This window comes from Cynara cardunculus (genome assembly GCF_001531365.2).
Source record: "Cynara cardunculus var. scolymus isolate 2C chromosome LG 1, CcrdV1, whole genome shotgun sequence".
NCBI classification, from domain to species: domain Eukaryota; kingdom Viridiplantae; phylum Streptophyta; class Magnoliopsida; order Asterales; family Asteraceae; genus Cynara; species Cynara cardunculus.
The window spans coordinates 22,981,058-22,998,238 of record NC_037528.1 but is presented as its reverse complement, the minus strand read 5'-3'; the positions used below and the strand labels follow the sequence as shown (position 1 = coordinate 22,998,238).

The 17,181-nt window shown below is 35.0% G+C and overlaps 2 protein-coding genes across 2 annotated transcripts; one reads left to right on the top strand and one right to left on the bottom strand.

The window, feature by feature from the left end:
- The first annotated feature begins 1,707 nt into the window (after positions 1 to 1,707).
- LOC112501855 (L-ascorbate oxidase homolog) lies at positions 1,708 to 3,378 on the top strand. The gene has a single exon (XM_025105590.1). It carries the CDS (start codon positions 1,708 to 1,710, stop codon positions 3,376 to 3,378), a length of 1,671 nt encoding a protein of 556 aa, XP_024961358.1.
- Positions 3,379 to 10,332: 6,954 nt separating this feature from the next.
- On the bottom strand, positions 10,333 to 16,240 carry LOC112519793 (transcription factor Pur-alpha 1). The gene is made up of 6 exons (XM_025128059.1): positions 16,140 to 16,240; positions 15,734 to 16,031; positions 15,518 to 15,565; positions 12,761 to 12,901; positions 12,394 to 12,663; positions 10,333 to 10,843 (listed from the first exon to the last, which is right to left on the bottom strand). Coding segments are annotated over exons 1-6 (912 nt in total). The 5' UTR covers positions 16,142 to 16,240; the 3' UTR covers positions 10,333 to 10,690.
- Between the last annotated feature and the right edge of the window lie 941 nt (positions 16,241 to 17,181).

Here is a 17,181-nt window from a genome sequence, read left to right as displayed (position 1 = left end):
TATTTATATTTAATATAAGTTAATTTATTAATTAAAAAAGTTTGAGGTTATTAGATTGTTCTCGCATTCTCGTAAATTACATGGGTTCTCGTTTGAACCTCCACCTATATATATATATATATATATATATATATATATATATATAGGATTGGGTTTCGGTGAAAAGAATCAAAGTGAGAAGTGCAAGAAGTGAACCCTTAGATGCACATTAGGATTAGATGCACCAATATATACTAAATCAATCCATGTATCAAGTACAATTCATGGTGGGTGAAATTAGAAGTAATCAAGGATTCAAACCTTCTTACACTTTTCATCTTAATTCTCATTCTCACAAAAATTCAATTCAATATATATCATTGACATCTTTAAACTAAAGCTAATTTAAATATATTATATAGTTTTTTTTATTGAGGTATAATTGATAACTAAAATTCGAATATTTAAAAATTTAACCACAAATATGATATCATGGAAATTCTCTTAAAGTTATGGAAGTCGAAGACTCTTCCAAAAACCAAATTAATAACTTATATAAAATATGAAATTACATAAAAACTCAGTTTCTTCGATCATAATCTGGTACTCTGGTTGAGTGTCTCAAAAGTTATTTGATGACAAACTCTATCCATGGTCATGATTTTGAAAATCATTAACTACAAATATATACGGTGTATTTGACAAGACAAAATAAATATTCTCATGTTTGGCATGTCATGGACAAAAAATACATAGAACAAGATGAGACTATTTTTAAATTTTATGGGATAAAACTTGATAATTTTTGTTCCACCAAAAAAAGTGGAATAATATAGGACTAAATATAAAAAGATTATATGAAAATAGAATTTATGAAGTCAATTTACAATGAAGACAAGTAATATGTCTTAGGAAATGATGAAAACATTTGTTTTCGGTGCAATTTGACATATTTTAGGAGATGATGAAAACAATTCTCCTTTTATGATATTTTTGGTGCATTTGACATATGGTCTTGGAATGTTAAACTTTTGATAATGTCACAAATGTTATTTAGAATTTGTGGTATGATCACAAATGTTATTTACATGTGGTCTTGTAACCTTAAAAAAAGGTGGGATTGAATAACATGTCAAAATAGGTAAATATTTAAGTACGATTGTTGGGCTTGTTCGTCAACACCTTTTTGTCATTTTTTGGATTTATATATGATGTATTAACTTGATTACGAAAACTATGTAATTAAAATATATTTTGGTTGATTTGTTGTCGTTTTACAATCTTTATATGATATAAAATAATATTAAACAACATTTAGGGGTAATATCGTGATCTAATAAAATAACATAAATATTTTAATCTAAAATTAGAAATTATATAAGAATAAAAACGTTTGTGTGTGAGTAAATTAAGGAAGAAACACGAAGGAAACTGTTGATGGAGAAAAAACATGAAGAACCAAACAACAACAACGGTGAAACAGAGTTTTTGGTGGGTATAAAATTGGAGGAGATCTTGATAAGCAAATTACAATCCCAGGTAGCACCTGGAAGAAGCTGATCTTCTTCTTCCTGGTAATTAATAAAAAAAAATTATATATTTTCTTCCATCTGTATATCTTGTTTTTTAAATAAAAGTAAATATATACATATATATATATACACACAAGAATCATACATATACACATACATATTATATCTCTTTTCTGGGTGTCTCCGGGATTGTGCGATGGATACTCAAAAGTTGCGTTTTTTCATGGTGTTGCTATGCGTCGCAACGACGCCGCTAGTGACCGCAGAAGATCCTTACCATTTTTTCGACTGGAAGGTCACGTACGGGACCATGTCCCCTTTGGGTGTCCCGCAACAAGTCATCTTGATCAATGACAAATTCCCTGGCCCCGTCATTAATTGCACCAGTAACAACAACATTCTCGTCAACGTCTTCAACAATCTTGACGAGCCGTTCCTTCTCACGTGGAACGGTATCCAACACCGCAAGAATTCCTGGGTGGATGGCACACCTGGGACCATGTGTCCCATCCAGCCGGGAACCAACTTTACCTACAAGTTCCAGGTGAAGGATCAGATTGGTACTTACTATTACTTCCCAACCACCGCCTTGCACCGGGCAGCCGGCGGCATTGGCGTCCTCCAGGTGCATAGCCGACCGTTGATCCCTGTGCCGTTTGATAATCCGGCTGATGAGTTTGCGGTTATTATTGGAGATTGGTTCAATAAAGGTCACAAGTCTATGAAGAACATTCTTGATGGTGGCAAGTCCATTGGTCGGGCTGATGGGGTTCACATCAATGGCAAGTCTGCTCAGGTTGGTGCAGCGGCTGAACCATCATGGACATTTGAGGCTGGAAAGACATATAGGTTTAGGTTTTGCAATGCTGGGATGAGGACGTCCGTGAATTTCAGGTTCCAGGCACATGACATGAGGCTGGTCGAGATCGAAGGGTCTCACATCATGCAAAATGACTACATGTCCATGGACCTTCACGTCGGCCAGTGCTTGTCCGTGTTGGTTGCAGCCGATCAACCACCCAAAGACTACTACTTGGTCGTGTCGACCAGGTTCACCAAGAAGATCCATTCCACGGTTGCCACCATCCGCTATGCAGGAAGCAACATCCCTGCGTCACAGGAGCTTCCACCTCCACCGGTGGAGAACACTCCAGGAATCGCATGGTCCATAAACCAGTTCAGAACGTTCAAATGGAACTTGACCGCCAGCGCAGCAAGACCCAACCCACAAGGCTCGTACCACTACGGACAGATCAACATCACCCGCACCATCAAGCTGGTCAACAGTAGGAACTACATTGACGGTAAGCTCAGGTTCGCCTTCAATGGTGTCTCCCACATCGATCGACCGACTCCACTAAAACTCTCCGAGTATTACGGTTTGGCTGACAAAGAGTTCAAGTACGACACCATCAAAGATGAGCCACCACCCGATGTCGAAAAGAACGTGCAGCTGGCACCTAACGTCTTGAATGCCACATATCGTAACTTCGTGGAGTTCATATTCGAGAACCGAGAGAACACCATTCAGTCGTACCATCTGGATGGATACTCATTCTTTGCGGTGGCAATAGAGCCAGGGAAGTGGAGTCCGGAGAAGAGGAAGAACTACAACCTGGAGGACGCAGTGAGTAGACACAATGTGCCTGTATTCCCGGGGTGTTGGGCGGCAGTCATGACCACCTTGGATAACGCCGGAATGTGGAGCTTGAGATCGGAGATGTGGGAGAGATTCTACTTGGGTCAGCAGTTGTACGTCAGTGTACTGTCGCCGGAGCGTTCCTTGAGAGATGAGCAGAGCCTCCCAGAAACCCAACAGCTTTGCGGCATTGTTAGCAATTTGCCCAGGCCAGCACCCTACGTTTAGATTCAATTTTTCTGCAAGTAATTAATTCACTTCCTTTCTGTATGGCCAACCAAATAGATTAAGAATTTGGGTAAAATGTCAAATTTTGAATAAACATGTACGTCATCATTCCCTCATCGAATCAAATTGGCCTTCCATTCTTCGATACTGCATGCATCAAAAACTCAAACCACCACTTTCCGATCATTCACGTATCCTTTTGAAAAATCTAGACATGAAATTGAAGATAGGGTTAATTTGGTGTTGCTGGTGCAGCATAATAAAGTAAAAGTCTGTTAAAATAACTTCGACGATGATGGGAGGTGGTGTAGAGACTTCATCACCGTTGCAATCTAGTGGTCGGCGGTGGCATTGCATACGATCGGAGTCACCCAACAGTTGCTTTTGGCCATTACAAGGCTATTATCGAGGGTTCAAAAAGCCCTAATCTAAAAATCTATGTTTCTTTTTCTTGTCGGTTTTGATTATTGTTTGACAATGAAACAAAAGCTTATGAAAAAAAAGGAAGTATTTTCTTTAGTATGCAATGTAAACATAAAAGGTTAAGCCATAAATATGTTGATGTTTGTAAGAATTAAATTAGTAAATAAGAATGTATTTTTTTTATTAACCTGGATATCCAACCCGTTATGCGAGCCGACTAATCCCAAGACGACCACCTGCATGCATGCTTTGCAGATAGCCCGGAGTCACCGCATTTGAACCTCTGTGGCCACAAGGGGATTTTTATTTCTCCGTGGATTTGGACCTGAGACCTTCTGCTACTTTTGACCTTTGAATTCAAACTCAAACCAATCAGGCACCACCCTTGTGGTTAAGAATGTATTTAGCTTACGCTCTGTAAGAATTTAAAATCGTATCAAAATTTGAATGATTAATTAATACATGTTTATGTTCTTCGATATCTTAAAATCGAATTCATTGTTGCTTATTGTTACACGGTAAATCTTGTTGGGTACCATTTTTACGATATTCATTATATTTTTCAAAAAGAAATTGAAAATGCAGCAATATATGGATAACCAAACAAGAACAGCCAAGTGCACGAAAACAAAACTCTCCCAAAAAAATGCAACCCATCATTTACAAGGCGTAGAAAAGAGGGAGGCCGCTACCCAAGCTAACAAAAACCCACATGAATCGCCCTACAAAACCAAAACAACAAACCAAAACCAACTAACATGAAAAAGCAGTTGGTTGGATAGTCAGCTCGCATAGCGGGTTAGATATCCAGATTAATAATTAAAAAAAAAGACAGTCGGTTTACAGCACTTAAAGAATTTCTAATGCAAAAGTTATTTTGTCAATTTAATAATTATTTAAAATAAAGGTAAATATGTTTTTATTTAATATGTATTTTTTTTAAGAAACTTAATTTGTGGTCGTATATATAAAGTATTATAAGAAGAATTAAATAAAGTAGCCGAGATGATCTTCAAAGAAATTCTTAGACGTGAATCACAATAAATTTTACAGCAAGTTACACTGATGATCCTATAGTTTGTCCAAAGACTAGTTAATATCTCATAATGGTTGCCAACTGACGGTACTAATTTTAAGAATCTTGAGTGTTATGAAATTGAAAAGTTAAGAACCATAAATGTAGATGGTGTTTTTTAAAGATCAAAATTAATCTAGAATTTGAGCAAACCACAAAGACCACTGATATAATTTACTCTATTTTTAGTAACGAGTTGAAAATTGATAAGTGAGTGGATGAACGTGTGTTTGATTTTTTAGTGGTATTTATAGTTTGACTATATTTAATAATTATATGTTAACACGTAATTAACTTAGAGCATATATAACAGATTATCTAAAATAAAGATTTTCGAGATTTTTACTTTAACAGATTTCTCAAAACTTTCTCTGAAATGAGAAAGTGTGAGGTAATCTCCAAATTTGGAGATTTCTCAAAAAAATGAGTACTTATGAGAGAGAGAGAGAGAGAGAGAGAGAGAGAGATGATTTTTTATTCATTATACCAATCAGATTGCTTGAAATTAAATGTTTATGAGAGAGAGAAATAATATTTTATGAGTTGTATTGAATGTTTTAATAATATAATTAATTGTGTAATCTCTAAAATAGAGAATATATTGGAGATGATGGTAAATATTTTTGAAAATTTTAACTTTTTACTTTTCCATTTTTAGAGAATTTGTTGATGATGCTCTTATAATACTTTGTTTACATATCTCAATAAAGATACGTGGACTTTCGTTACGGCAAAAATCATTGTGTTTATAGTTTAGTAGTTTTTTAAAAACATAAAGATATTTATTTAATATATAGTTTAGTTTAAGAAATTTGATCTATGACCAGATATATCAAAAAAAATTAAAGATTTTTTTAAAATATATGAATCAAATTAGTTTTAGAGTGAATTACATTGTGGTTTTTTTATAATTTGGTTTACGTCCACAAAAGGACCAATTTGCCCAACACGGATCTAACAGTTGTTAAAGTGATGGTGTTAACTCCAAGAACCTAAATGTTATGAAATTGAAAAGTTAACGATCACAATGTAGATAAGCCCATTTTAGGGACGAAAACCATGTTTTGAGTAAACCACATGAAGCAAGAGCATAATTCACTCTTAATTAATTAACTTGTAGTTTTAATGTATATAAAGTACATTATTCCGGCTTACAATACGTAGATCATGTTCATAGAGATGTTTTAATTTAGCAGCATATAAAGCTGTCAAATTGGATCGTTTCTTCTAAATTTGTTTACCAACACAAAATGGGTAAAGGTTAACCAACTAAGTAAAGCTCTTGATATCTACTTAGGATATAATCTCAATCACCAAATTAGAGCATCTCGAATGCAAGGTTCTTATAAGAAAAAGAGTGAATTACATTTTTCTTTCATGTGGTTTACCAAAACTCTAGTTCCCATCCCTCGACTTCATTAATTACATTGTTGCCTTTGTAGTTTGCATTTTGCATTGGTTTGGGTTCCTTTAAAGAGGGAACATTAGGTGGTGTCACAACAGGGGCATTTAAGTTTTTTTTTGGATGTTTTATATAAATTAAGATTATTGTACAGCTCTTAAAAAAATATGTACAAGTCATTTAAGCATTTGAAAAAATAAACAAGAACATTGAAGAACGTTAACAAAAGTATCTTGATCTCCATCATTTTACCCATCAGATCAAAAAATAAACCCATACAAATCCATTGAAATCAAACTGCACACTAATTTCTCCAAACCAGATCCATCTCAGAAGCCAAGAACACCAAGAACATTCATCCATTATTTAGAAGAACAATGAATAACGTTTTAAATGTTAACTAAAACAAAATTAAGCAGTTAAAACATCAGGAACAATGAAGAACCTTCAAATGCATTGCCTAGACAACAACCAAGATTAAGAACAAATTTCTACTAAGCGAAAATCATACCATAAATTAATGGTTTCTTAAAACCTCAAAATCAAATCAAAAACTTTTTCAAAGACCTACCATGAAGAGAAATAACCACCTAGAAACAAAACAAAAGAAATCCAACACCATCTTCTTCCCATTTTCTTGTGCTTCTTGGATCAAGATTGGAGGTGGCGGAGAAGGTTGAAGGTGGGTCTTGAGGTTGGAGGTTTTTGGCCATGATTACAGAATCCAACCCACCATTTCCGGTGACTGGAAATTGCACCATCTCCGGTGATCGCAACTCACATCATCTTTGGCGTCTTTTCCACAGGCCACAACCTAACATGCTTGTTACCTCATTTTGAAATTTATAAGCACGTCTCTTATTGATTCGATTAAAGTAATGTGTTGGTTTGCATGTTAACTATGTTTACAAATCATGCATTGTTTTGGAATTCTTACATCAATTTTGATTTTTGGTGTAATGCTTTATTATAAACTCTTAAACTCGCCAGGCATGAAGCTTGATTTATTTTTAGTTTTTGATGTGTATCCCAAGATCAAGATAACATGGTACTATTGATGGTGTAACCATTGATATGTAATGCTACGATGCAGTGTTTCTTACTACTGTTTTGTACTTTAGCTTCGAACTGAAGATTAGTTCACAATAGTATTTAATAGATTCCATATCCATATGTTTAGTGTATGATTGTAAATAGTAGTAAATGTATGTGGTGCTAATGCACGCTTTTGGTTTGGGGAGTTGTTTAGTGTATATGTAAATATAATTCACATGTAATAAAAAGGAAAAGACGAGTTTACGAATGGGTCATGCGGAATTTTTGTTAGAAATTTAGTCTAAAGATTAGGATGTTACAAATTGGTATCACCATCGATCAATAAAAGCCCATCTTATCATTTTGGGTCTAGATATGATATGGATCTAACCCATTTCTTTCGACATGGGTCTCTGTTATGCATTGATTATTCAAGACATAAAACACATATTTCTTTACTTTTAGGTAGTTTATTTGTCTTTTATCCCAACTTTGAGTCATTTTTATTATTTGATTTTCCATTTGTTTGTCCATTGAGCTAAATTAAGTGATTCACTTGTCTTTACCACATTAGGATGGCTAATTCTTTGCATGTGTGCCTATTGTTTCTATGTTGCAACATTCATTTAGCATTGGTCTTTGTAGTGTGGCTTTTTGTACAAACTTTCTGGATTCAGCTGTTGTGGGTGGATAAGGAATTTTTTTTGATAACCCTTGGACAAAGACTGAGTACTTGTTATGAATGTTCCTTTTGTGCTTTTTGGGAACCTTATCTCCTCTTAGCTTTTGTTTTCTCTTCCTCTATTCTAGTATAAATAGAGGCCTTTGGAGCTTGTTTTGTTCATCCCTCATCAAATTTACATCTGACTTTGTACTTAAATTCAAGTTAGCTCTCAAGTTTCTTTAAATATTGTTTTTCACCTTGCTTTGTTGCAACATTATATTCTGTCTTTACTTTATTTATTTTCCTTGTCATTTATTTTCCGCTCTTTACATTCAGTCATTTACTTTCCGTTATTTACGTTTATGTCTTTACTTTCTGTTATTTATTTTCCTTGTCATTTACTTTCCGTAATGAGTAGATAATTCCATTAGCTTGGGTGTGAGACTAAGGGTGAGAATTTTAACCAAAGAAAAGTCGACGTTGTTTTGCAATAACAACGTATCACTATTTCATTCAAGTTTTATAAAAACCAGTGACACTTCTTAACTATTTGATCACTTTGAAAGTGTTAAAGTGTCATGGTCTTAGAGATTAACCACTGAATGCACGTTAATTTAAATGATATGAAAAGTAGACTTGAGAAAGTTGCCGACAAAGAGATTTGTCATTTATATCTTTCAAACTAATTAATTCTCGACGGGTTGGTCACTTGTTAAAGTGTTAAAGTGCAATAGATCAGAAATGACCTACTTAGAACACACCAACTTGAATGATATGAGAATCGGTTCGAGAGAGTGATTTTTAACAAAGAGATGCTAATTCATATATTTTTAACATTTGGGACTAATTGTATATTTGCTTTTGGTCTTGATTACTAAGTCTGTGGATGTATAAAAGCTAATGTCAACGTCAGAGACGGGAAGAAAGAGGTGACTAGGGCGAGGAGACGCGGTGACCGGATTGGTAGGAGAAGAATGAAGATGAATATGTTTTTTTGGGTGGGGATGAAGAAGATGATGATGACATAGGATAGTTTTTAGTTTAAACTTTTTTTTTTCCTTTTAACTTCTCATTTGTAATAACGTTTTAAATATTTTTATTAAAAATATTTAAAATAACCAAAATACCCTCACATGACTTGCACGTGAGAGGCATTTAACGGCAGCAGCTAACGGCCGTGAGTTCAAGGGACCCAAACCGATACAAAATGCAAACCACAAGGGCAACCATGTAATTACTAAAGTCGAGGAACAATAACCAGATTTTTAGTAAACTACAAGGACGAAAAATATAATTTACTATAAAATAAAGTGTTGGGTTCTTAAAAGAACCACCATGGAAAAGATTTCTTATAAGAACCTCATATCTTTTGAATTCTTATATAAGAATCTTGATTCTTACCTTGAAAATTGATGTGAAATGACTTTTCTATCAGTTTTTTAATATATTTTATTGACTTTTCAATTATTATTGATGTTTAAAAAATACATGAAACCCACAAAATAGGTTCTTATAAAAACCTTTATTGGAGAGGCTCTTATAGGCCAAAAGGTGTGCATAAACAACATTATTCTTACCAAGTCAACACCAGTTGTCCAATAAGAAATAATAGATATTTAGGGGTCGCTACTAATTAGAGTCATCATACTAACTTTATCGAGTAAGATTTTTGCCATCAAAATGACATCCATGCAATGACTTTACCCAGTAAATGCTAACCAAGTAAGAGTCATCATTTTCACTTATTAAGTAAGAATGATGGTCCTTCCTATGCCTTTTATCGGATAAAATTCTATATACTTGCTATACTATGTTTACCCAGTAAAGTAAACAATCTGATAAAGCTTACCCAGTTAGTAAATAAGACCCCACTTCTTTCATTTTTCTTCCAAACCACTCATGATAGTTAATTGTAAGAATAAATTACATGTTTCGTCCCTTTCGTTACATGTTTTTAACAAATTTTGTCCCTTACTTGAAAATTCAATGAATCATGTCTTTGTGGTGCATTTTTACGAGTTGGGTCCTTACTTCAACAATAAGGACCAAGTTGTTGACTTATTGACAGACCAAACTCATTAAAAACTGCAACCACACAGACATAACTCGTTAAAAGAATGCAACCACAAGGATGTAGCTCGTTAAAAACGCAACCACAGGGACACGTTCCATGGAATTTTAAACAAAAACACTTAACCACAGGGACAGAACATGTAATTTACCCTAATTTTAATGAAAATAAAACTTAAGACAATATAATTGACATTTTGTATTGGATACTTGATCCAATTTCTGACACCACCATACCATTACTATTACTATTACTATTACTATTACTATTGCAAGGAGAACAATGGGCAGAAGCAAAGAGTTAAATATATTGATTGACAAAAGACAAATGAATGGCCAAACACAATATGATCCAAATTACCATAAAGGCCAACAACAAACACTCAAAAATCCTGAGAAGAAGAGAGGTGCAAACAAGGGAGAAATAAACAAGTAAAAATAACAAATAGAGCTAGCTACCTTTGCTTTGCTTGCTTATTCTGTTCTTGGTTATTTGCTTCTTGTTTTGGGTATTGGGAATCATCAAGCTTAGCATCACCAGGAGGAGAAGGATTATTCAAATTTTAATGGAAATAAATGTAAACTAAGAAAGATCACAACCCTTGCCTGCTCTATACACCGGTTCAGAACATCCAAGCCATGACTATCTTTGAGGGGGGTCCACGCTTCGCACGTTTGCACCACTCATCCCCTCGATACGATCTTTTGTTATCTCCACAAACTGCCCAACCATCTCGTGAAACTGCTTCAGCCCTGATAAAGGGAGAATGATGGACGACCGATCAGTACCTGCAACCTGCATAAACCGCCATTCATTGAACATTTAATCATCCAATTAAGACCTACATCTTAAAGATAAATCCCAAGAATCACCAACAATAATTTCAAGAATGACCAGCAAAACCAACATTTTGTGCCTAAATAAATTTAAGAAAAACACCAAATGAGCTTTTTGGCTCAAATTTAGTGAGACCTTTTAGTTTCTTAATCTATACCAGCAATAATTCATCAATTTTTGTTGCTTCTTTCAAATATGTAAAACAGACTGCAACTTTTTCTTGATAAACTTTCTTTCTCATACTCAACAATTTCAGCAAATCAGACGAGTGTCCTATGTATTCTCAAGCCTGATAGCTCAACCTGTAAAGTATACCAAAGCACGGTCCTTTTTTATGTTTGGCTACAAAAAGGATTTCAACTTCCTAACATAATATTCTAATAGTGGCTTCTTGTGATTTACATATCAAACCAATCTTAAGACATTCTTGAGTTTTATGTTTCAGCTAAAGGCTCTGTTATTAGGGCAAAGGGTATTTAATCAAAATATGTTAATTATATTACTAATCAAATACCCAGAACATTATCTATAACAAAATTGAGAACATATTGGACTTGGCAACAGGCCAGGTTGTTACACCGGTTTTAATTTTGGTGGTTATGATGGGTATGGGTACAAAAGTACCATACTTTCTGGGTATCCAATCTGATAACCCGTTATCTATACCCATGCACCCACGAAAAAATAAGTTTATCATTTGGTATTAGAAGTTGATATAAATTATCACTTTATTTGATGCAAATCTACCAAAACAAACCAAAGCATAATTGACATAAACATTGCAACTTGAAATAAAAACACTTCAAATGTTCGAAATAAATAATAGAATTTGAAGCCAGTTTGAATTGTAAATATGTGAAAATTGGTTGCATACTAATACCGAGTCAAAAGTCAAGATGAATATAAAAGGAAGAGAACAACCTCAGATATATATAATGTTTGAAGTTGTACTTTACTTGCTAGGGTTTACATCACTTGACCCACAGGTACAAAAGGTAAAGGTACAGAAATGCCTGAGATTTTTGGAGTAACGGTTGCACTATGTGCACGTAATTAACAGGGTACAGCCACAGGTACCCACGGGGTAACCGCTACTTTTTGGCCAACAACTGATCCTATCAATATCATGTAATGATTGCTAACAAACAAAAAGGTAAAATGAAAATGAATCTTCTGCAAAAGAAAACATTGCGCTTTTACCCAAAAGAAGTGATAACGGTCCTTTTGAGATGGAGGGGGTAAGTTTTATTCAAACTATAGAAATAAAACTGCTTAATTTTTTTATAAAAACCACAACTGTGTCAATTTTTAACCCTTCCTTATCTGTCCTTGTATAAAACCTTTTCCTCCATATACTTTGTATAAAACCTTTTCCTTATCTGTTTGTGTCAATCTTCATTTCATATAACAGGAGTACTATTTCCACGTAAGAACCCAGAGCCCCCAAATTTAAACCTTTTAAAGACTCATGTGCATTAAAAAAACGGAGAAAAATCTTTAAGTCACACCTCAGATATTCTCAAGTAATGGCCCCGGTTGTTGCTTCCAAGATCAAAGAAGAACCTCTTCTGATCGGCCCTGATAACTTTGGAGACCCCAAAACTACCACTTTCATCGGAAGATGGAGGTGCCAAGTCAAATGTAGAAGTCCTGTCTCCTAAGTTCAAGTCAGATGATGCCGGTGGGCCAGATTGAGTACTGTTCCCAGCAATAAAGCCAGCCCCCACATCATCAGACAGACCAACTAGTCTTTCTGGGGCAATACCTTCTGAATTTTGCTGCTTATAAGAACATGAACAAACAGAAAGAAATGATGAAAAAGGGGAGTGTGTGCTCAAACAAAGAAGAAAGGTGAAGAATGGTTGAAAGCGGAACCTGGTTGGGCAGAACAAAGAGTTTAGATGCTTCGTTTATCTCTTCTAAGATGTTCCTGAATGCACTCCATCCTTCATCTCGGGTGCTTCCTGCAGGCACAATAATAGTACTGCGGTTCCTGCTAACTGAAGCTTCAGATACCTGCAGACACACCCAATTAAGACAACAGTAGAAAGAGATAAATGCATCACATCACATGGACAAAACTAACAGAGCTATATTTGCATGCACTGCTGTGTCTACATGTTCTTATTAAGACGGTTGTAAAAATATCCTACATATAAGGCCTCCTCATAGTTCCCTCGAAGGATTGTTTTCCCCCAAACAACCTTCTTTGCCCCTATATTGTGTTGTTTCTGACAAATATTTAGTTAACAAACAAACTTTATACACTTTCTATTCTAGTTGAGGACAAAGCCAGTAGCAAGTTATAACTGCATTCAGACATATATTTGAACACTTCTTCAATGCAACATAATTGAAATTCAGTTCATATCTGAAATTATTTGCAAGCACTAGCGAGAATACACACAACCCCACCAGAGCAGAAAAATTATAACAATCCATATGGTCAGACAATGGACTAAGGGGCCCTTCACCAACACTAACACGGTAAGCGCTTACAGGGTAAGAGTCACTACCCTCACTTAACTATTCTTGGTCATAAAATGGCATAGTAAGATTGTTGGTAAGCATCTCTTACCAGGGAAGCACTAACCTAGTAAGAATCACCACCCTCGCTTACCAAGTAAGATTCTTGGTCCTTGCCATGCTACATTATTTTAGATTCACACTTACATCAGTTGCCAGGTAAGGTCACTCTTACCTGGTTAGCATTAGGTAAACGACCCCTAAATTAGAGTGCATTTAATAGAGGGACGGTCAAGTGGACTACTTCTGTTTGGCAGCATATTCCTTTAAATCAGAGTGCATTGAAATGCATATGATGTGCTGAGTATCTGATTGGACGATCAAATGATAAGCATGCAATAGAGGGACAGTCAAGTGGACAAGAATGAGATGCATGTACGAAAAACCTATTAGTATAGCTAGCATTTTTTAACTGCCATGGTCAAAACTGGACTACTTCTGTTTCTGTAGGAGAGAAAGAGGAAGTGTAGTGGCAAGCTTCCACATACTTGCAACTGGTGGCGGAAACTCCAACCAGATCAACCACAAGGCTACTCCCTTTATCCCAACATGAGCTACATTTTACTTTTCATCTGGAACCTATTAATTTTCAATAACAAACCTGATGTTACTAACATAAAACCTTTTTAATTTTGAACACTCGTAAAAAAATTGACGAAGCTATCATTTTATTTGTTTCCTAAAAATTAAGAACCCACAACAATGACGAACATGAAAAATAACCTGCTAGATTTTCCCGTTAGAGTGGTGTCTTTTTTATGAAGCAGTGCTAGTATAAATACTTGTGATATCAGCTCACCTTACAATAAAACACCAATGATATGACATAAGCCCATGCATGCAAATTTTTTCAGCAATATTCATTGCAACTATATAATCTTGCAATTTCATTCCAAGCTGGTTCAACCTAATTCATGTGTCTAAAGACAATTTCTATCACATGATTAAAGACATTGATATGAGTGTTGTAGCATGCTGCATGCGATTATACAACCTCACATAGCTCCCAGATTAATCCAAGGTAGGTGCAAAAGGCTTCACGATGACCCTTTCAAACTAATTCCCACAATTTCAAGGGTGAGAGAACTAAATCAAAGTGCTTCTTGTGCCAAATAAATTACATTTCACCAGTACGTTCTTCAAGGCCATATGAAGCCAGAATGCTTTCAAGTTTGTAATTATTGTTGCGAACTTGCAAGTTGCAATCTTAGTTCTAACATCATTAGAAACACTTTTCTTTAGAATTAGTGATGAAATGATAAACCAATGACATGGGTGTGTGCCTTAAATCATTTCCACACATATCAAGGTTTTATCTATCTCCTTCATATGCATAAGGCTTTTAAAATTACTCATTTTTAACTAATTGAAAGAATTCTTTAGGAAAAATAATCTTTATCCCACTTCCATCAAAGCGACCAAACTGACACATACATTTGCAATATCGTTTAATATCTAGTAGGTAAGTAGGCAGAGAGTACTACGAGGCTCAGCATCTTTGAACTTGTGACAGATAAACAAGGAGCAAGTACAAAACTCACCTGCTTCCGTGGACCCACAGAAATTTAAAATTTCCAATCCCTCCATCTCATAATAAATGCAACAGTATCTGTTCTATGATATGTCAGTTTAATTGCAACTTCCCCATTTTGGCACAGATGTTATCGATTATCCACACTCCATCATCTCCATCCCTGTTTAGTTATATTTTAGGACGGGATTGACTTACAGTTAAGCACCTTCATTAAACTGTGCTCACTCAAGGTTAGATTTGTTTTGGGGCCGGAAGAGTCCAATTTTATTGTACAAAATAATGCCTTATCAGGAAACTATATTTGTATTATTATATAGTCTGCAATTAGAACCTCTTCTTCAATTAATACTTTGAAACATGATCACATTCTCTTTTACCCTCTCTGAGTTTTAGTTGAACTACCACAAATTCCCATGTTGCTCCCGGTACATCTATGTTGCACTACAGATACAGGCAAGTGGCTGATAATTGATGATTATGCACAGTCAAACAGAGAGAGACATAAACTCCATGTTTAAAAGCATACTGAGTTGAAGAAACTTGAATGGAATCATAATTACACAAATGTGTACCTTCAGAAACCGACCCCTCCTGTTCTCTCCAATATCAAAGTAGAACACCTGAAGAAAGAAGCCATTAAACAGCTACTTGCAAAAATGAAAGGTTCTTTGATTAAAAAAATCATAATAACTTTGCACAAAGGGAAGTCAATTCCACATTATACAAGGAAATCGTTTGTGTAATATATATGAGAGCGCAATTATAATATATGTAATATAAAAAATTGCCTTGCTATCAAGCTGGAGTTCCTTGCTAGAAATATCTTGGTCATCAGAAGTGACGTAGTAATTGAAGATATCAAAGAACCAAGAGATTCCGTTGAAAGGTACAATTATGGTGGACCTTGTCGCCGACGTCTTCTCCGATATCTTTAGGTAACGTCCGCGTGGGTTCTCCTTGAGATCAAAGTAAAACAGCTTATGCTCCACCTGTAACGTCTTAGACAACAGCTCGACGTCATTCCCTCCACTTCCTGCACCTCCGCCGCCACCCGAGTTAAAGTCCATCTCCTCCGTCGCCCGCCGCCTTTCGTATCGGACAAAACTCACAAATGCGAATATGTTACTTGAGCTCTTAGCTTGCTCAATGAAATCCAACCAATCAATTGAAGCGGAATGATTAATTCATACTCACATGATGGATTGCAACGTGAAATAGCAGATCTGGAATTGTTTGAGTGAGAAATTGAACTGAAAATGGAAATTAGGGTTTCAGACTTGACCCAGTCTCGTCTTCCTTCGTCGTATAAACAGAACCACCGCTTTTATTATATGTTCGTCACGAAAAAATAATTTACCTATTTTACACTTTAGCTACCTTGACTTCTTGCTAAAAGCCATTTTGTACCCGATATTGTCTTAATGTTTCATTTTAAACCTTTTTTTAATGAATTAAGGGATTGTTTGGCAGTTGTTGAATGGTTTGGTGCAGAATGATTAAGTGGTCAAAATGATTAAGAGGCTCTCATGAATATAATTGTTTGGTAATTGTTTACAATGAAATTAAGGCACTGAGTGGTTAAGGAGGCCTATGATACAAAATCATTCAAATGGTTTTAGAATCATTAAGAGACAGACTTATTTTTGTCAAACAAGATTCATCTCCTAATGATTCAGAGGTTGTCTCTTAATGGAACTATTAATAGGTGAACAAATAAATACAGAAAATAACAATGTACTTTTCATTACTTTTTTATTATCGCATTGTGTTTTTTTTTTTTTTCCTTTTAATATTATACTTTTAAATTATTTTTTATTAAAGCATTTTACATTGAAAATATATATCTATACTTACAATGTGTAACTTGCTATCTTTTAAATTGGTTGTTACATTTTTTTAATTTTCTTATGTTACACAATTTAGATGTAACTTGTTTGTTACCATTGATTCATTGAGTAATAGTAGAAAATGTATGTTTATGTATATAATATTATACATGATAAAGAGATTTGGTGTCATAAGTTACACCTTGAAAAATATCGTGACTTCACCGTAGTTTCCAAGACATTAGGCTTGGACCCACCGCCATGCCACGCTATTTAGAACTTTGATAAATTGTAGCATTCTACTTTATAGCAGCAGCTATTATTGATCATTTACCTCTCTCGCACTCCCATACGTAAAGATACTCTATAATACATAGACCTAGGGCTGTAAACGAATAGAACGTTCAGCG

What these genes read in the sequence shown, in the direction of transcription:
- LOC112501855 (XM_025105590.1), top strand. Translation starts at nt 1,708, where the DNA reads ATGGATACTCAAAAGTTGCGTTTTTTCATGGTGTTGCTATGCGTCGCA.
- LOC112519793 (XM_025128059.1), bottom strand. An exon ending in AACTCCAGCTTGATAGCAAG is followed by an intron (nt 15,566 to 15,733) that starts GCAATTTTTTAT and finishes TTCTTTCTTCAG; the next exon opens with GTGTTCTACTTTGATATTGG. An exon ending in ATTACTTGAGAATATCTGAG is followed by an intron (nt 10,844 to 12,393) that starts GTGTGACTTAAA and finishes CGGTTTATGCAG; the next exon opens with GTTGCAGGTACTGATCGGTC.